At 40.3% G+C, this 21,271-nt stretch overlaps 1 protein-coding gene across 5 annotated transcripts in view; it reads left to right on the top strand.

Moving 5' to 3' along the window:
* The window catches only part of SIN3A (SIN3 transcription regulator family member A), a 64,130-nt gene that overhangs the window by 22,501 nt on the left and 20,358 nt on the right, over positions 1 to 21,271 (top strand). For 4 of the 5 annotated variants that reach the window (XM_073801257.1, XM_019949890.3, XM_019949900.3 and 1 more), the window contains 13 exons: positions 304 to 480; positions 4,905 to 5,011; positions 5,685 to 5,967; positions 7,014 to 7,265; positions 7,841 to 7,993; positions 8,130 to 8,288; positions 10,196 to 10,285; positions 12,696 to 12,814; positions 13,392 to 13,602; positions 13,911 to 14,027; positions 16,392 to 16,630; positions 17,980 to 18,163; positions 19,231 to 19,804. In XM_073801257.1, coding sequence (XP_073657358.1) covers positions 304 to 480; positions 4,905 to 5,011; positions 5,685 to 5,967; positions 7,014 to 7,265; positions 7,841 to 7,993; positions 8,130 to 8,288; positions 10,196 to 10,285; positions 12,696 to 12,814; positions 13,392 to 13,602; positions 13,911 to 14,027; positions 16,392 to 16,630; positions 17,980 to 18,163; positions 19,231 to 19,804 — 2,665 coding nt within the window. The remainder of the gene's footprint in view (positions 1 to 303; positions 481 to 4,904; positions 5,012 to 5,684; positions 5,968 to 7,013; positions 7,266 to 7,840; positions 7,994 to 8,129; positions 8,289 to 10,195; positions 10,286 to 12,695; positions 12,815 to 13,391; positions 13,603 to 13,910; positions 14,028 to 16,391; positions 16,631 to 17,979; positions 18,164 to 19,230; positions 19,805 to 21,271) is intronic. The other variant, XM_019949915.3, reaches the window with a different exon arrangement.

Raw genomic sequence — 21,271 nt, 5'->3', positions numbered from 1 at the left:
ATTCATTTTTATTGTATTTTATAAAAGTAGTGGTCCATGATGGATTGGAATTTAAGAAAAAAGAAAAACTTGTCCTTTACCACAGATAGTTTGAGATGTGCTGAGCTATATAATTTTTAATAGCTGCAGAATTCTGTTGTAATCTGGGTGGGCTATAATTTATTTCACCACTTCCCTTTTGTGGGAAATTTGAGTTTCTGATTATCTTTGTGTATGCAAAGATATGTGTGCATGTTCTTTAGAGGCATCTGGGGAAGAATGCGTAAAGCTTGAAGCTTCTTATCTGTATTTTGTCCATTCCAGGTTTCAGCTGTTCCACAGAGCTCCGGCAGTCATGGGCCCACCATAGCAGCAGTTCATAGCAGCCATCATCACCCAACAGCTGTGCAGCCCCATGGAGGCCAGGTGGTCCAGAGTCATGCTCATCCAGCTCCACCAGTTGCACCAGTGCAGGGGCAGCAGCAGTTTCAGAGGCTCAAGGTGGTATTCAACTCCTTCCATTTCTCTCTTAGCAAGTAACATTGGCTTCAGCCTATTGGTAGTGGTGTAACAACTTTTAACAGTAGACTGGGGGCGTTGAATCACAAGAAGTTTTACTTTGCTTTTGTTTTGAAACCTACTTAGATTTCCTGTCTTAGCACCAGTGCCTGATCCAGAAAATACATTCAAGAAATGTTTTTGGAATGTATGAATGCATGGTATTCAAACGTTCCAGGACTGAGGGGCTATTTTCATATGAAATAAAGTCCATTTTTTGGATGCCTCCTTCTGAACTCTTAGTTCTTAGCGTGGAATAAGGTTTTATTAACATACACATAGTTGGCTACAGTCCTGTATAGTTAATGGGCCCGGTATTATGGTTTAATCTTTTTATTCTTGTTTATGACTAGCTAAATTGGCTGGGATCATCAAGTCCATCCTTAGTAAAACACATGCTCCTTTGGGGGAACCTTTATGAAGTTTGGGAAAGGCTGTTATTGTGAATGAAGTGTCAGTGTTTTCATCTGATCTGCTGAGTATATGCTGTAGGTTTTCACCACTTTGAAATTCATGAGGCATCTGTGGAGAAGTGAAGCTTGTACGCCCAGCTAACCTTCTCTCTCTGTTGAGTGTTACTTTTCAAAACGTGTGATTGTGGTAACAAGTTTTCCAGATTTCATTTTCTTCTCGTTTTACATTTGTATAAAATTTAGAATCTAGTGCAAGAGATATAAAATTAAAGAACTATAAAGAGATAAGATGTTGGATCTTTATTTGGTCATACCAGGCTAATTATATCAAGTAGCTTGTAAGTAGGAATGAACAGTATATCCTTGAAGTATATATTTTTGTAGCAAATATTTCGGCCCTCTCTTTTCCTTGATACTTAATCTAGTTCTCCCTGACTCCTGCCCTCGTTGGTTTGGGTTCTCGGGAACTTCAAAATTGGCCTATGGAAATTAAATGTTACATAAATAAAAAGCACACCAAAGCTAAGCTATGTAGAGGGATTTTGTAAAAATTTACTCTGTCTATATTAGCTTAAGTAATTAAGAGTTGATTATACATAAGCATAGTTCTTAAAGAGAGTACAAATTATTTGGGCCTGTAACTTTACTCTGGGCTCTGTCTTTGGGAAAATATTTGTAAGTTATATTGATGTTTTCCTTAAAACATTTTTACTCTCTGCTTGTGGAGTGATGGCTGTGTACCAAAATGTATTATTGCTATGGACTTAGCACTTCACCAAGTCCTGAAAATATTTTTTTTTAAGTTGGTTTGGTGTGACTTAATTCCATATTAATACTGTATTCAGCACTTAATACCTTAATGTTGCAAAAGAGCTTATAAACTTACTGTTAAACTAACAAAAAAATATATTTATTTCTATATCCCTTTTCCAGTCAGTCCTATCAAAGGTATAACACCTATTTTATTCTCTTTCCTCACTTGTGTATAAGTATATAGAGTGTGCTTTGTATGTTTTACAGAAGCTGTCAAGGAAGCATGAAAGGGCTTTAGAGTTGGGGTTATAGAGTGAGTCAGGTAGAGTTAGGTCTTTTTGCTCTGTTCTTTAGTCACAAGCTCTTGAGTGTGATTCCTGGGCATAATAACTTGTTGAATTTCCTTTCTAATGAGGAGAGGTAAAATGCTTTCTTGTGCCTCCATGTAATTTCATTCAGTATTCTCACATTGTTTGCCGTTTTTGGATCAGTCTTAAAATGCTTTATAAGCATTTGAATCAACTTCAATAAATCATTTATATTCTATAATAAGGAAGTGTTCAGTGAGAATACTTAGGTTATTTCAAGCATCAACATTGTCTGTACTTTCTTTGTCTTTGGCAGATTGATGACAAGGAAGATTTGAATAATTTGAGGCATGTTTGGTGTGATTTCGTTATTTGTTGAATGCCAGTAGCATACATATTTGGCACATATTTAGCAAGTCCTCTTTAGAGTTGTTTGTGTTTGTCTCCCCAACAAGATTGTGGACTTTAGGAGGTTAGGGACCTTACTGATAAACGCCTGTTGAAATGAGCCAGGAAAATTCATCAGCAGAATTTGAGCCTCCCCAAGTGCCTCCTTAAACTTGCAGCTTTCAAATGACTAGTTCCAAGTTGTTTTTTTCTAAGCTGTGATTCCTAGAACGTATATGTGCTTTTATAAAGAGTTGTACTACACTTCAGGTAACTAGAGGATTTCCTCACTGTTCTTACATGCAGGTTTCTATTTATAATGTAGGTGTCGTGCTGGCTTTTTTAAGTGTAGTGTTATTTTATAACTAATATTTAAACAGTGGTTCATTATGACCTGTACCTTTTTCCTCCAAACACACACACATCACATATAATTTCCTTCCTTCAGGTTTCAGCACTTTTTCCCTCTGTGTATTAATTATGTTACACCATAGAGTGCTTTTTTTTGTTTTTAATTTTTTTGTGTATTTATTTTTGATAACTCCTCTGTTGTGACTGTGAATGCTATTCTTAAATATCTTCCATAGTCTTTGTTTCTTCTGCAAACTTAGTTTTAAGTTCCATCAATTTGGTCATTAATGAACCATTTCAGTATGGAAAATTCTGAATATGAATTAAATAATCCATTGAATTTCAACAAAAATTGTCAAGTTATTTCTAAACTACCAAAAGACCAACTATCAAATGAGTGGGTATTGACCAAGTATACACTTTTTTCTCTAGCAACACTGAAATGCTCTGATTAACCATGGCCATAGTGGAAGTTTGGGCAACTCTTGGAATACTGTTTAATGGCTTATTTGAACATAAATGTTCTATTTCACGATATATCACAAGAGTAGTGCTTATCAAATCAGATGTTTACTTGTGAAACTTTCCTAAACTTGATGTTTTATATAATTAAAAATAATCCCAGAGTATGTAAGGTACACCTAGTAGGCAGTTCCCTTGGATATCTCCTGAGTAACTAACACTTAAGCTGTCCTAAATCACATTCATAACTTCCTAGCCTTTCAAACTTGTTCCGCTTTGTGAATGCCCAAATAATTTATAATTTAGTGAATGCTCCCTCTGCCTTATCTCCCATATCCAATCAGTCAGTCCCCAAACCCTGTTACTTCTATCTCCTAAAAAGCTTTTCTGTCCATTTCTCTCTTTTCCTTTGGTCAGTACTATAATGTATGCCACTCGTGTTCACACATGAGTTAGCCTTATACAATGACTGGTTTTACCTCCTTTTAATCTATTCTGCCTTGCACCAACTCGTTCTCAACACTGTAACCAAATTGAGTACACTAAAGTGCAGATGATAAAAATCTAAATTGCTTTTTAAAAAATTATTTATTTTTGGCTGAGTTGGGTCTTCTTTGCTGCGTGTGGGCTTTTTCTAGTTGTGGCGAGCGGGGGCTGCTCTTCGTTGTGTGGGCTTCTCATTGCGGTGGCTTCTCTTGTTGCAGAGCATGGGCTCTAGGCGCACGGGCTTCAGTAGTTGTGGCATGCGGGCTTCAGTAGTTGTGGCTCGCTGGCTTTAGAGCACAGGCTCAGTAGTTGTGGCGCACGGGCTTAGTTGCTCCACAGCATGTGGGATCTTCCCAGACCAGGGCTCAGACCCGTGTCCTCTGCATTGGCAGGCGGATTCTTAACCACTGCGCCACCAGGGAAGACCTAAATTGCTTTTTAACAAGATTTACAAGACCTTTCAGGGTCTAGGTCCTGCATCCTCTCCTGTGTTATCTCTTGTCACTCTTCCTACCACCATTTCTCCTTTTCACCACAGATCCTCTAGCCAAACTGAACTGTTTTCAGTTTTCCAAATGTACCAGATGGTGTCCAGTCTGGGATGCTGCTTCCTCTGACTTTCTTCATGGGTCTTCACTTTTGCTAATTAGTACTCATCCTTAGGACTTGGTTTAGACACCACTTCTGGGGGAATCCCTCCCTATGTCCCCATAGGGTTTTTTTTTTAGTGTGTGAAGGGGTGCCTTTCCCATGTGCTCTCTGGGCATTTGGTGATTGCCCACTTGCCCCACTGTGTTATGATTTCCAACTGGATGTGAAATGAATTTCTATAGAGCAGGGACTGTGGCTTATTTGTCATACTCCTTAGTACCTCACATTGGGCCTGGCCTGGCATGTTGTTGCTGCTTAGTAGATATTTGTGAAATGAATCAATAAACGAATAAGTGAGTGATGTATTAATGTGACTGTTCTTCACTAATAATGCTATGCACAATTATCCAAAGCAAGGCTTCAGGTTTTATGAGTTGATTTTTATTTTAAGCTTGAGTTTTATTACTGGTAACATACTAATTTTTAATATTTTTATGTATGTTTACTATATATTTCTATTTCATTTACTATGCTGATTTTATTTAGGCATAAATCATTTTTTAAAAAATAATTCTTGACTTTCTTTTTATAACCTTGAGATTTATCCCTGCCTCAGGTGGAGGATGCACTATCCTATCTTGACCAAGTGAAGCTGCAATTTGGTAGTCAGCCTCAGGTCTACAATGATTTCCTTGACATCATGAAGGAATTTAAATCTCAGAGGTAAAAGATATACACGGTTGTACTCAAGCTTTGTGCTTGTTATGTTGATTTTGGAAGGAGGATATAGCTTATTCTTATCTGCTGAAAGATAAAGGATGCTCTTTTGGGGGGGTTTATGCTTTTATTTTCATGGGTCGTGCTTTTATATACTGCTTTATGAAAATTGCAGGCCCTAGACCTTTGTTTTCTGCATACTGGTAAATTTTTCTTAAGTAAAATTTTTCTTAGTACTTCACCTCAATCAGGGAAGTAAACTGGTAATGATTAGGCTACTTGCTTTTTGGATTGATTTAAGATACACTAATATTGTGGCATGGTTCATTATTATAAAAGAGTAACTGGTCTGAACAATGTAGATAGATACATTATGATTTATACTGGTGTATCAGAGGTTGTATCTTCCACGGGAATTGAAGTTTTAGACTTACTGCCTGAGTATCTGCTTGATAGGACTGTTACCATGCGTGATTGTATATTCTGTTTAAATTGTGACCAAACCTCTTTGATTATGAAGCTAAATGACTTTGGAATTTCAGAGTTCTTTGTGTGTTGTTAATTTTGTAATATTCAGGTTGATTTTTAGTTTCCTGTGTAGAGAACCTAGTGGAATGTGATTTTTTTCTTGCTAGGGTGCTTGTTAAGCTTGCCACTTTAATATTTGTTTTTCCATCAGCATCGACACTCCAGGAGTGATTAGTCGTGTGTCCCAGCTGTTCAAAGGCCACCCTGACTTGATCATGGGCTTCAATACCTTCTTGCCTCCTGGCTACAAGATTGAGGTGCAAACCAATGACATGGTGAATGTGACAACTCCTGGCCAGGTTCATCAGATTCCAACCCATGGCATCCAGCCCCAGCCTCAACCACCACCCCAACATCCTTCCCAGCCTTCAGCCCAGTCAGCCGCAGCTCCTGCCCAGCCAGCTCCTCAGCCTCCACCTGCCAAAGTCAGCAAGGTGAGCACTTGGAAAACTCTGCACCGTGTGAAATCCATCCCTAGAAAGCACCCTCCTTTGACATTTTCCCTTAGTATAAGACTTAGATAGATCACACAAGTTAAAATTTCATCGGAGGAGATGCAGTAGTCGCATCCCTGTAAAGTGGTTCACATTTACATACCACATATTTATGTATCTGTTTAAATCAACACATCAACAACCTACAAGGACTCTTTTGCCCCCAACTTCTGCTTTTTGAACCATGAGCGTCCCAACAGATGGCAGCTTTGTGTAGTAGTACTTGGATAGCACAGGCAGAAATGGTCATCTTATGATCAGATTACACTGTTTTCCGCACGGTCATCATTTTACAAAAGTTACTCCATTTACCAGATTAGGTCGTATCAAGCTAAGCAGAAGATCTTGTTGATGACGATGATGATGGGGTGTTCTTAGTCTAGAAATGTATTGATACCGTAGTCATTAATCACATATGTCTATGTTTAAATTTAAATTAATTAAAATAAATTTTGTTTTTCGGTTGCACCAGCTACATTTCAAGTGCTCAGTAGCCTCGTGTGGCTAGTGGCTATTGTGCAGGATAGTGCAAATAAGGAACATTTCCATCACCTCAGAGTTTTCTATTGGGCAGAGCTGGTTTAGAAGACTTTTTTTATGTGAAGTTAACTGCAACAATTGAATTGTCTTTTTTGATATTAAAGATCTATGTAGAATGAGGGTTTTTTTCCTATTCTATTTGCACCTGTTCAGCAAGTGAGCTTAAAAATTGCATATGAAAATTCTTCCTTGTAGTTGGAGACATAGCCCACTTTTAAGGTTGTGTTTAGAAAACTGGAGACTGGAACTTTTATATTAGAATGTGTGAACCCTCTACACTTTCCACCCCTACCCAGTGTGATTTGAGTTGGGCTAAAGTGGCCTGGCCAGAGTGAATAAAGTATTATATATGTTGATCAGGCACCTTGTTTCTCTTTACTTTGACCTTTCTTTCATATGTTAAACCATCTGTGTTCCTGAGGAGAATAATGACTTTTTCCTTTTAGCCTTCCCAACTACAAGCACATACTCCAGCCAGTCAGCAGACTCCCCCACTCCCACCATATGCGTCCCCACGTTCTCCACCTGTCCAGCCTCATACACCAGTGACAATCTCGTTGGGAACAGCCCCGCCCTTGCAGAACAATCAACCTGTGGAGTTTAACCATGCCATCAACTATGTCAATAAGATCAAGAACAGGTTCCAGGGCCAACCAGACATCTACAAAGCGTTCCTGGAGATTTTGCACACGTACCAGGTAAGACAGTTGCCCTTTCAACCTGTCTTAACCAGGTTGCTCTCCGGGGATGGCTAGTCCAAGAAGACTTGAATAACCATTATTGTGTCCGCTGATTCTTACTGGAAATTAACCAGTTAGAAACTGTGATGTGTGTTTATAAAGCCAGTGTGATTTACCTGACTTTAATTGCCTTGTAGCAGCCGGTCAGGATTTTTAAAGTCACTGCTCTGTGAAATGAATGCTTATTTATCTGGAAAGTTTAAAGAATGATTTAGGTAATATAGTTAACCTACAATAGAAGGAGGAATTTCTCTAATACTTTGTGTTTTATCAGTTGGTAGTGGTCCCCTGAGCATTCACATATACTGCCCTGGTTTTCAAAAGGAATTGTCAGCCACCATCTTCCACTCCTTTCTCAACTACAAAGTTTGAAGCCAAAACAGGTGCTGAGAACATAGACTTTCCTCTTAAGTGCAGCCCAAATAGATAACATACAAAGCCCCTACCAGACATCTCAGAAAGTGTGCAAAAGTGAGTCACTCAAAACAGTGGCCTTCTAATATGATCTCTTCCCATTTGCAATTTCCCATCAGAAAGAGCAGCGGAATGCCAAGGAAGCTGGAGGAAACTACACTCCAGCGTTGACTGAGCAGGAGGTGTATGCCCAGGTGGCTCGCCTTTTTAAAAATCAGGAAGACCTGTTATCAGAGTTTGGACAGTTCCTACCAGATGCCAACAGCTCTGTGGTAAGTTTTATTTAGAACTACACTGTTGAGAATGGTTATCTTAGATAAGTTAGGAAGCTGGAATCAGGAGACTTTTTCTAAATGAAACTTACTTGCTTTAATAAGAGCATTCATCTCTTTCATGTGTCTTAATTAGCTTTTAAGCAAAACAACTGCTGAGAAGGTCGATTCTGTGAGAAATGACCATGGAGGCACTGTGAAGAAACCTCAACTGAACAACAAGCCGCAGAGGCCCAGCCAGAATGGCTGCCAGATCCGCAGGCACTCTGGAACGGGAGCCACCCCTCCAGTGAAGGTAAGAAGGGCACAGCTGCTCATTTTGACTTTGCGGGGCAATACTAGTGGACAGTGCTCAAGGGTTGACAGTTGGATCCTGGGTATTGGGAGTTCGTTGGTGTATGTCACAGAAACTCAATGCAAAGCTTTTTATCTGGCTTATGAAGGAATGTTAGAATAGTGCTAATTGCTCAGATTACTGTACTTTTGAGTTCTTACTGGTTTTCTTTACATTTTCCCTCTTCTTTGCTGGTAGCTCGAATCTGTTTTTTTTGTTTCCTGCCAAGGATTTCTGAGACTTAATTAATTTTTCCTGCCTTGTGCTAAGAAAGAAGATTTTTAAGTTTGATAATTGTTTCCTAAACAAGTCAGTAGTCTCTGAGGTCCTCTTGTGAAAAGCACATACGCTCTGTGGGATCTCTTTGGTCTAGAGGCCTATCCTGTCCATGGTTCTTTGTTGGGTTACCAGATCTTATCTGTATCATCTTAATCTCCAAGGAAGGACCTTTGGGCTGCAGCAGAGGGCAGGAGTCTTCAATTCCTGTTAGTGACCTATCACGTGATGTTTCTTGTTAGAGTAAACACTGATGGTCTGCCTACAGAAAGCTGAGCCCACTCCCTTCCTCTTTGACGTGGGGCAGCTGTGCTAGGGAGTGGGCTAGGTGTATGTATTGAATGTTGCTTCAGTGAATCCTAAAGCTGTATATAACGCTGAAGAGATGTGTTGGCAGAATTTAGTTAAAAAATAGCAAAAGCTAGTGGAATTTCTTATGGTAAGAAGTGACTGGTAAATAAGCAAATGACCACAAAGACTGACCTGTTAGGTGTTGTTGACACTTTTGAAGTACTAGTGAAGAACTATTTTTCAGTGTTTATAATGGTTTCTCCTTTTGAAAGCAAGTTGAACATAGTAATAGATTATATTTCTTCACTTTAGTAAGGAGTGTTACAGGAGTAGCAGGAATCAGGTCAGCAGATAGAGGCCAATGTTAGTCTCCTCCCACACTGGATTACCCACAGGTGGAAACCCTATATTGGGAGATTAGGATTCCCTATCTACCTTCTCCTTATGCAGTGTAAGCAGAGGCTATGGCTCCTAAGAGAGTGTACTGCAACGTGGCGAAGGTAAACGTGCTGCTTCTCCAAACATTTATGCATTTCTTCACAGGTAGTTGAGAGGTGGCTTTTTTAAAGTAAAATTTTTGCCTGGTAGTTACGTATGGCCAATGCATATGCTTTGAAAGAGCAATCTTAAGTTGGTCTGAGTGGATATTGCTCACAAGGTGGTTATTCCTCCTGTTAGGAAAATAAACTTTTTTTTTTCATGAATTTTTAAATTGAACGATTAAAAGGTAAAGGTTAAAGATTGATTTCTGTGTATTCCAGCTATTTTTACAGCCTCTTCTGCCTCCACAGCTAGGAAGACAAGGCAATGGCGTTAGGTTCCAAATAAAGTTACTTTTGGCCCATGGAAAAAAGTGAGGATATTAATTCTAACGTCACAGTAATGCTGTGACCATTTATAGAGAGAGTATTTGGGAAGTAGAATGATCTGTGAACCTCTGGGAAAAAAACTGACAGGCAATTTAAAATAGAGAATCTAAAATAGAGGAGTGGAAATTTTTTAGGATGTAAAGCAAGTCAGTGGCTTGAATTCTCTCATTTGTTGCAAATTAGTAATCAGTGGTGGTCAGTGATGGAACCTTAGAACAGAGACGAAAATAAAATTCAGAGAGGGAATTCCCTGGTGGTCCAATGGTTAGGACTCTGGTCTCTCACTGCCAGGGGCCCAGGTTCAATCCCTGGTTGGGGAACTAAGATCCCATAAAGCCAAGAGGCTCAGCCAAAAAAACAAAAAGAAGAAAATAAAACCCAGAGAAACCCATGCTTTGAATCTTACATGTTTGTGGTTTTCCTTTTTTGCAGAAGAAACCCAAACTGCTCAGCCTCAAGGATTCTTCTATGGCAGATGCCAGCAAACATGGTGTAGGAACGGAATCATTATTTTTTGATAAGGTGAGTAATGAGTGAATTGGATTTAAAATTAGCTACTAATGCCGAAAGAAAATCACCCTGTCCCCAAGAAGATTTTGTTTTAGAGGCATCAAGCTGATTAGGACTTTCTACTTTTTAATATAGTTTTCAAATTGTAGGTCCTTTCAGTCTATGAGAACTATTAGCACAGCTGGAGAAATGGTAGCATTGTTTGCTTCAGTTTTGTGAAGTAGCTACCACAAAATACAGCATTTGCTATGGTGGAAGAAAGCTTTAAAAGAAATGCATGATATTACTCTCAAAAGATATCTGGGGGCTTCCCTGGTGGCGCAGTGGTTGAGAGTCCGCCTGCCGATGCAGGGGACACGGGTTCGTGCCCTGGTCCGGGAAGATCCCACATGCCGCGGAGCGGCTGGGCCCGTGAGCCATGGCCGCTGAGCCTGCGCGTCCAGAGCCTGTGCTCCGCAATGGAAGAGGCCACAACAGTGAGAGGCCCGCGTACAGCAAAAAAAAAAAAAAAAAAAAAGATATCTGGAACTCCCTGCTGTAGCTATCCAGATCTGTATAGTGGGGAGTGTCAGTGCACCAGTTGTTGAGGACTTAAGTTGACTTTTAACCTTCTGATTGCTTGTGATACTTATTTGTGGTATCGCATATTGGGTTCATGGGAATTCTGATTTAACTGTATGTTTTCAGAGCTCCCCAGGTGATTCTAATGAGCAGCCAGAGTTGAGATTACTGGTCTGAACGGTGTTGTGTGGTATGTGCCTGACTTCCTCCTTGGGGTCAACTTGATTAGCAGACTACTTTCATCATGGTAGCTGGCAAACATCAGACTTCTCACTGGCAGGAACCAGCCTGGATTGATCTGGTGGTGACTTAACCTGTCTTGCACCTCTGGGGTTTTTTTTTGTTTTTTTTTTTGCGGTACGCGGGCCTCTCACTGTTGTGGCCTCTCCCGTTGTGGAGCACAGGCTCCGGATGCGCAGGCTCAGCGGCCATGGCTCGCGGGCCCAGCCGCTCCGCGGCATGTGGGATCTTCCCAGACCGGGGCACGAACCCATGTCCCCTGCATCGGCAGGCGGACTCTCAACCACTGTGCCACCAGGGAAGCCCCTCACCTCTGTGTTTTTGCAAAAGGGCAAATGATTTAGCATCTCCATGATTGGTGCCTCCCGATTGTTCTCTGCCTGTGTGAGCTGTGCTGCAAAACAGTTAAGCATCCCTGGCTCTGACTTGAACCATTTCTGAGGGCAGCCCGGTCATTGGTGCTTTTGAGACAAATGTAGAAGTCCAGGTCACAACCAACAAATGGTAAGGAAAGGGTGAGGGATGGGGGACCGAGTAAGTTAATTTTTAAAAGAGTGGTGGTATTTTTTTTGGTCATTTTTGAAGTACTTATTTCTTAGAGATACATACTGAAGTGTGTGTAGATGAAAAGTCTGGAGTTTGCTTTAAAATTCAGTGGTGGGGGAAATGGGCATAGATGAAACAAAATTTACTATGTATTGATGATTGCGGCTAGGTGAGTACAAGAGGTTCGTTAGACTATTCTGTCTGCTTTTGTATATGTTTACAAGTTAATAAAAATTAAAAGTAAATATTCGTCATTTGCTCTGAAGGTACACATTCGGTATAGTGTCTACTGATGGATCGTTATGAAAAGTATATGGGAGCCTGGAGAAGGGGTTTTTGATAAACTGCTTGGCTTGGTGTGAGGGTCTCCACCCCCCACAATACTAAGTACATATCTATATATGAAATTAAAGTCCAGATTGCTCATCTCGCCAGGCTAGTATTACTTTGTCTATGCCATTTTTTTAAGCATTTTGGATATTAAAATTCTCAATATTATAAATGGAGAAAGGAAAAGAATCAGGGCAGAGGACAAAAAGTACCTTATTTTAAAAGGTCATTATTCAAGATTACCAGAGTTCGAAAAGAGTGTTGTCAAAGATTCTTTCTGTACATACCTGTTAGGAGAGGCAATAAAAGCTTGGGTAACTCTGATATGGTCCAGAGAATCAGGCATGTGAGACGGTGAATGTCTTCTTTACTCCAGGATCTCTTTTTCAGAATTTTTATTATGGAAAACTTTAAACATGTAAAATTAAAGTGAACAGTAAAATGACTCCTCATGCCACCGCCATCTAACCTCAGCGGTTCTCAATTCCTACCCCGTGTACTTGTTTCATGTGTACTCTTATTTGGGGACAAATCTCAGATAATGTATTATTTCATCCATAAGTATTTTACTGTTTCCTTTTTAAATGATACCTTTTTTCAAGCATAAGCATTAACACATCTAAGAAAACCAACATTGATTCCTTAATATTGTCAAATACAGTTCAAATTTCCCCAGTCTTTTAAAAGCAATCCAGGATCTCTTGATTCCTTGCTTAATTATTTTTCTTTCGGCTGTCTCCATAAGGTCCGAAAGGCTCTGCGGAGTGCAGAGGCCTATGAAAATTTCCTGCGCTGTCTTGTTATCTTTAACCAGGAGGTGATCTCTCGGGCGGAGCTTGTGCAGTTAGTCTCTCCGTTCCTGGGGTAAGTGGAGTCAGGAGCTTAGCCCTGATGTGTGATATGGAGGTGAAATAAAACTTAGTTTGTGGGAGTATGTGATAGGCAAAATTAATTTGATTGTGGTGGGTCAGTTGACTCATAAAATGTCGGTGTCAAGAGAGTCCTCTGGGAAGTCTTCTAGTTCAACTTCGGAGATGAAAAAATAGGCAGAGAGGACATTGGCCAAGACTAGTGGTCTCCTGATCCCCTGACCAATGTTGGAGGTTTTATAGAGACCAATCTCTTCCAGGGTTCTAGAATCTTGACTTTGACAACCTAAGAATTATCTGAACATTGAAGCAATATTCCTGATTAGAAAATGGCTTGTTATTGCCTGGTACAGTTCTTCCATCACCACCTTAATTGGTCTTAGAGCACTTTATAAGAAAAGGAGAAGCCAGGTATTCAGAAGTACTGCTTCTTAGGCAGGAAATAATAATTGTCATTGGAATTTGTCCAATGGTAGTAGAGTTCTGAGCCAACACCAGATAGTGGTAGTCACACCTCAGGATTACTGCATCATGCTTCTAATTGCTCACCAATTTTTGGTTTGATTCTTCAGGAAATTCCCAGAATTGTTTAATTGGTTTAAAAACTTTCTGGGCTATAAGGAGTCTGTACATCTGGAAACCTTTCCAAAGGAACGAGCCACAGAGGGCATTGCCATGGAGATAGATTATGCCTCTTGTAAACGGTTGGGCTCCAGCTATCGAGCCCTGCCAAAGAGTTACCAGCAGCCCAAGTGTACAGGACGGACTCCTCTCTGTAAAGAGGTAAGACCTCCCTGAGAAAGGATCAGCCCTGAATCCGCAGCTTCCTCCAGAAGGGAGTGGTACCTGGGATGGAGAATTTACATGAATGAGGAAATCAAAATGCTTTTCTGTCTTTTTTCAAAAGAAAATGTTTTATACCTTTATTGAGAGCCTTTTTCTTACTATCTTTTTAAACTTGCTAAAGGTGAAAATTGTAATGTTAACTGTTTCTTCCCTCCCCTAAAGTGTTGTCTTTTTTTATTGAGAACGCTGAATCACCTGAAAACTTTGTTACACTTTTGTTTCAATTTCTCTTCTTTTACCCAAAGGTTTTAAATGATACCTGGGTTTCCTTCCCCTCCTGGTCTGAGGACTCTACCTTTGTTAGTTCCAAGAAAACTCAGTATGAAGAACATATCTATCGTTGTGAAGATGAACGTTTTGAGGTACAAGCTCCTTTATCATTTGAAATTTGGGGAAATGGGAGATTTGGAACAAGAGGATATCTTAAATACCTACCTGGGAGGGTTGGTTTTTTAAGACAAAGGAGCAAGAGGTTCACGTTCTTCTGTGGTAAATGCTTATTGTATTTACCATGTTTTACGACTTTGTCAAATATATTAGTAATATTTTTATGACAAATGTTACTTACCCTTTGTAACTGAAATTATCCATTGATGGCTGAATAATACTCCTTTGAATTTTCAATAGCGTTTTAAAGGTTATTGTGTCTACATGGTATGTAAAATCAGTATCTTAAGACCTAGTGGGCTTTCTTGCAGCTGTTTTAAATTATTTATCTTAAAGTGTGTATTATTTTTAGCAGGTATCTTAAAATGGTTAGCAAACCAGCTCTTCTGTGAGAACTGGAACTCCTCTTTCATATTTCTGATATTGATTTGGCTCCATTTGAAAGAAAGTTGAGTTAGGGACTTTATTTTAAAGTAGTTGGGAAAGGAAGAGCTGGAGTGAAGAAATGAGCTGGTAGACAGCCCCAGTACCAGGAGTGGGAGTACTGAAAATGGACTCAATTCTCAGTGTCTAGTTCACTGATAGCAACAAAAATGGAATGTTAACTGTGTCTTGAGAGGTAAAATTACGTGCATCCTATTTAATGTATTTATTATATAAAACCGACTGCCCCTGCTCATTCATACGGATGGGAGATATTTTGCTCCTTTTTTCATCCATACTGATTTAGCTCTCTGCCAGTTATCCCCCTTCATACTTGCTTCATCTGTTTCTGGCATGTTTTGAATGAAGAGCCCCATGTTGCTTGGCCACTGGCAGGTGGTTGGCCATCTCTGCCCCAGCGTTTATGAGGAGCTTCAACCATTTGCAGAAAACTCAGTCGTGACAGATGTTAACTTCTATAGAAAGTTTTATCAAGCTAAAGAAAGCATTTCTTTTTTACCTATGTTTAGTAAGTTTAGATGATGTGTGAGAAAGCAGAGACTGGCCTCTGTTTTTGACAGGATATTCCTATTCTTGACTAGTATGCCTGCAAATGAGAGGCAACAGCCTCATTTCCCACTTGCAGAGAGTTAAGACGCAAGAAATGTGTGTGTGTGCACATGCACATACTTAGGATTGGATGGGATGGACTAGTTTGAATCCTTTATACATCAGTATAGGTTAACATTCCTGCAATACAGACAACCCCCAAATCTCAGTGGCTTATAAAAATAGATTTATTTCTTCATCATACTACATGTGCATGATGTTTAGCAGGAGATTCTGCTCATCAGAATTACTTGGGGACCTAGGCTGACAGAGTGCCACCATCTTGAACAGTGCCAGTGACTAGAGGGAAAAAGAGCTCAGATGGATCTTGCACCCTTAAATGCTCTAGCCTAGACGTAATAGACATTACTTTGACTCACCTGTGCAAAACTCATTTGCTAGAACTAGTTGCATGGCCCTATCTAATCACAAGGGAGCCAGGAAGTTCAATCCATCATTTATCCATAACTGGGGAAAAGTGGGGGGACAACCAGAAATATTTGACAAAATGACTGCCATAGTCCTGAAACTACAAAAATTAGGAAACACACAGACATTTGGTCATAGACCTTTGAGACTGCTCATTTATTTCATTTTCTTTTTCTCATCTGGAGAATTTTGTGTTAAGCCTTGGAAAAAAGTTAACTCAAAGGTTGCTAGTCATATCCTTAACCAGGTCAGGGCTAAGCCCTTGCCAGAAAATAAAATGCCAGAAATTCAGTAAGAATTTAAATGGTTACCCACAGATACGACATTGAAGTCCATAAGGAATGATAGCCACTGCTCTTATTATTACTAGATGGGGAACAAGGCTATTAAATATTTAAACATTTCAAGTTACCCTGAAAAACCTTACTCATGAGACTGATTGGTAATCTTGAATGGTCTTTTTGGGATTTCGTTGTAGTGGTTGTTATTGTTTGTAACATCTTAGTAATTCATGAAAGTTCAAGGTTGTTTCCTATTAGGTCCCTCTGGTGTGGGGGCCGGGGGCCAGTAGTCCTAAGTAAAGCACACTGGTGGTGGTACAAGTATTAACTACCGCTTAGCCATCATTTATTGGATGTTTGTTGCATGCCTGGCGTCATGCTAAATCCTTTACATGGATTGTACTGTTAAATCCAGAAAACAACCTTATGAGAGTAGGTGGTGTTATCCCTGTTTTACCTATAAGGAACAGTTTTATATGGCTATGGTATGGCAGAGCCAGGGTTCAAATCCAAGGAGTTTGACTTCTTCTACCTTATACGCCTGACAGCTATTCTGTTCTGGTTGGGGTCCTGAACATACTTTGTCTTTTTCTTTAGCTTGATGTAGTTTTAGAGACTAATCTGGCAACGATCCGGGTTTTGGAAGCAATACAGAAGAAGCTTTCCCGCTTGTCTGCTGAGGAACAAGCCAAATTTCGCTTGGACAACACCCTCGGGGGCACATCAGAAGTCATCCATCGAAAAGCCCTCCAAAGGATATATGCTGATAAAGCAGCTGACATCATTGATGGTCTGAGGAAGAACCCCTCCATTGCCGTCCCAATTGTCCTTAAAAGGTACCTGAGTGAATATGCCCTTCATGCTTCAGTGTGCTCCTTGACAGACTAGTGTCCCATTAAATAAGATTCTCCTTTTCTACTTGGTTATCCCATGAGACCTCCATTTCTCCCCAACCCTGGTTGTGGGAAATCAGGTGGAGTGTGGGGTAGTGGAGCTTCCCGATAGGCTTCTGTGTAGCCAGCAGTGGAGAACAAACCTTTAAAGTCCATAGTGGAATGCTCTGTGTGTTTGAGGTAATATTTTAAAATAGAGAAAAGAACAAAGAAGAAAACAGCCACCCATATTCCTGTCACTCAGTACTAACCAATGTTCACATCTTTGTTTTTTAATAAGAAAAATCACGTTGTCTTCGTAAAATTGATATGTGTTATTAAAAAAGACTTAGCTTGCCATTTTTACCAAGAATGTCTTCTTTCTCATAACAAAACTTCAGCCTGAGGTATAGAGGGGCTGTTGAACCCACCTAAGGCTGGGTATCATGGAGGAGGCCAGGGCTGAGCCCCAGGCTCCTCCAAGCACATGGCACTCTGTACTACACTATGAATCCCAGCTAAGATTCATAGGGGCCTCTGTCTGTATCACCTGGTGAAAACTTACCTGCTGCACAATGCACAAGTGCCCAGATTTTATTGTTCCTCCCTAGTCTTCTCCTCAAGAGCTGGCACAAGCTGTTCCTCTCCTTGCCAGTAGCATTTAACTTTTGTCTTTGAGATGGAGGATATTCTGCAGTTCTAGTGCTGGTTTTGATTTTACTCTCCTCTCTTCTAGAGTATCAGGATCAGTCGTTCTCATTAGAACTTCCAAACTGTGGCCAGAGGAACGTTATTATGCAAGTTCTCTGCTCTTAGACTTTTGCATTTACATTAGCATAATAAACGTTCTCAGAAGTCCTGAGCAAAGAAACTTGTTTCACTTTGTTTTAGCTGGCCAAGGAAGAGAACCTCCTTTTCTAGGGTATTCTGTGGAATGTTGTTTGAGAAATAACTATTCTTGGCAAGATTTCTGACTTTGGGACAAATTACTTCCCCAAAGTAAGTCTTGAATGAGTAAGTTTCTCATGTATCAGAGTTCAAGACTGGTTTGAATAAAATTTACCCCAAAGTAAACAGTTGCCAACAGTTTTGGCAGATCTGCTATATCTTTTGACCTTCGAAATAAAATAAACCTGACGTATTTCTTGCTTCTAAACCCTTATGAGATTAGGTGCTGTTACCCCTATTTTACTGATAAAGAGACAGTCTTATATGGCTAATACAGCAGAGCCAGGATTCCAGTATGACTCCCTGCCTTAAAATTCCCTCATCTCGATTCCCATGTCTTGTTTTTCCACCTTCCACTCCACTAGGTTGAAAATGAAAGAGGAAGAATGGCGAGAAGCTCAGAGAGGCTTTAACAAGGTGTGGAGAGAGCAAAATGAGAAATACTACTTGAAATCTCTGGACCACCAAGGCATCAACTTTAAACAAAATGACACCAAGGTCCTGAGGTCTAAGAGCTTACTCAACGAGATTGAGAGTATCTATGATGAGGTGAGCTGGAGGTCTCTACATCTGTGCGACGTCCCCAGTCTGTATGTTCAGCGTAGCTTTGACTGCTGCAGATTACCTTTGTTATATGAATGTGAGACCCTCCAAAACTTGTTGATTCTTGCTTCATAGCATAGACTTCTATTCTCGATTCTACCATTTTAAATCTAAGCCTCACTAAGCTGTTTTACTAGTTTCCCATCCTGGTTTCAGTTCATGCCCACTACCCCCCTCTCCCACTTCTCTCCCTATCTGTTTCCTTCCAACAGTACCTTATATTCCTTCAGGTAGCCCATCTCAACTTCCCACAGCTTAAAATACTATCATTGATCCCCAGACTTTTTTTTTTTTTGGCCGCACTGTGTGGCTTGTGGGATTTTAGTTCCTCGAAGCTGGGCCCTCCACACTGAGTGTGTGGAGTCCTAACCACTGGACCGCCAGAGAACTCCCCCTAGACTCTTCCTAATCCTTGTTTATTCGGCATCCTTACCAGGATTATATAGAGTACTGGGAGCTAGGATACAGAGATGAATAAGAAATTAATCCTGCTTTCTTTGAGCTCACAGTCTTAGGGGATGGATAGAAACAAATACAGTGTGATTGAGAATTCCTAGAAATGGTGTGATCTTGAATTTGAAAAAACTTTGTATTATGAAACTATCAAACATACACAAAAGGGGAGAGAATAGTAAAATGATCTCTTACATAAACTTAATCACCTCTATTTTGCCAATTTTGTTATATCTGCCACCATCCATACTCCCACCCCAGAAGGATTTTAAAGTAAATCCTAGACTTCATATCGTATCCTCCATAAATACTAATCCAGAATTTTAAAAGATGATCCCAGTTCTGTCCCATTGTCTCTTATAAGTCTTCAGTGTCTGGAAGGCACCGATCATTTTGTTATCAAACCACATCTCGCACATCATCTTTTTGTTTCTGGAAGTTTTGGGTTAGAAAATAATGGCCACTGTGGTTAATAGAAAGTACTGCTGGTGTAGTCTCATAGGTCTGTTTGTTGTTCCTGTAGGTACATCGCGTAATACTTTGTCTCTCTCTCCTGTTAGAGGCAAGAGCAGGCTACGGAAGAAAATGCTGGTGTACCTGTTGGCCCACACCTCTCACTTGCCTACGAAGACAAACAGATTCTGGAAGATGCTGCTGCTCTGATTATCCACCATGTGAAGAGGCAGACAGGCATTCAGAAGGAGGACAAATATAAAATCAAGCAAATCATGCATCATTTTATTCCAGATCTGCTCTTTGCTCAGAGAGGTGATCTCTCGGATGTAGAGGAAGAGGAAGAAGAAGAGATGGATGTAGATGAAGCCACAGGGGCGGCTAAGAAGCACAATGGTGTTGGGGGCAGTCCCCCTAAGTCCAAGCTACTGTTCAGTAACACAGCAGCTCAGAAGTTAAGAGGGATGGATGAAGTATACAACCTCTTCTATGTTAATAATAACTGGTATATCTTTATGCGACTGCACCAGATACTCTGCTTGAGGCTGCTGCGGATTTGTTCCCAGGCTGAACGGCAAATTGAAGAAGAAAACCGAGAGAGAGAGTGGGAACGGGAAGTGTTGGGCATAAAGCGAGACAAGAGTGACAGCCCCGCCATCCAGCTACGTCTCAAAGAACCTAGTGAGTGCTTAGATTGTCAGTCTACAGAAGATGTGAGGGGTTGGGGACCTCAGGGCCTAGTTAGACTCAGGACTGCTTTCTTTTATACATAGAGCACAGGCAGGCCTTAGAGGCTGGCTAGGTTCAAATCCTAGCACCGCAGTTTACTGGTTGTGTGACCTTACTTAAACTCTGTGAACCTGTTTACCTGTAAAATGGAGGTACTACTTGTCTCTTGGGGTTGTTGGGACAATTGGAGAAAATATGAGAAGCACCCTGTGCACTGCTTGGATCATGGACACTCAATAGCTGGTACTATGGACACCAGGGAAGTGGGTGTCAGTTACTGTCAGTTTCCCAAATGGCAGATCTCTGGGTTATTGCAAAGTGTTTGAAAGGACAGAGACGTGACTCAAACGTCATAGTTGGTTTCATTCCATGACAGAACATAAATTCCTAGTTGTTCATGCCTGAGACAGATGCAAAAGAGGAGATGGGGACTCAAGAGATGGTTTGAGACAGCAGAACAGGCAGAGCAGGAATGAAGATAGAAGACTCAGGAAAAGGAAAATAAATGAGGATTAAGGAAGCCACCATATCCTCTAAGTAATTCTATGCTGCTTGCTTCTAGATATCTCTTCAGGTCATAAGTTAGGTACTTAAGCTGTGAGCCAAAAGCTTTTTTGTGAAGCCTTTCTTCTGTGCTCTTTAGGAAATAGCCAATCTTTGGAGTGAATTATCCTTTCTTTTCTTTTCTTTCCTTTTTTTTTTTAAAAAAAAAAACTGTTACTGGTGTAAGAAGCCCATTTGAAGCCCTGGCCTTCTATCTGTTGAAGAGCTAATGAACCTGGGAATTAATTCTAAAAGCCTTTATCTGGATTAATACTAGCTTGAGAGACTTCAGTATAGTGATTCCATCTGCTTGGGTAGAAATGAGACAGAAGATGACCTAATCCTGGCTTGACCGTTGACTTAACCTGGTTTGAGGCTTACAGTTTGTTCTTGAGTAATAATGTCAAGCCTCACACTGATCGTGGGTCATGTGGTTTGCGCTAATAGCACTCAGCTTTATTCTGACATGAAAGCATTTTTTCATGGCAGTAGCACAGCCCGTTCCTATGCTGTGGATCCGAACAAGGTAATGTTCTGTAATGAAACTCAAGCCAGTTGCTTCTTTTAAACAGTAGTTGTCCTGTTTAACCTGTCTTGAATGAATCCATCACACTTCAGATAAATGGAAATGGACTCAGCTTTTGCTCTCAGCCTTTTTTCCCCTATATTTTACAAAGAGGTAACTAAATGTCAAAGACAAAGAGTTCTTGTTGTAATTTTTTTTCATTTCAGTGAACTTTTTATTGAAGTGCAAAACATAGACAGAAAAGTATACACATCCGAATTGTGTAGCTCAGCGAATTTTTACAAAGCAAACACACCTGATAACCAGCACCCTGATCAAGAAACAGAACATAACCGGTAGCCCCGTCGTGC

This window comes from Tursiops truncatus, chromosome 2, assembly GCF_011762595.2.
Source record: "Tursiops truncatus isolate mTurTru1 chromosome 2, mTurTru1.mat.Y, whole genome shotgun sequence".
In the NCBI taxonomy this organism is placed as follows: Eukaryota; Metazoa; Chordata; class Mammalia; order Artiodactyla; family Delphinidae; genus Tursiops; species Tursiops truncatus.
The sequence above is the reverse complement of the archived record's forward strand: the minus strand, read 5'-3'. Positions and strand labels throughout refer to the sequence as shown.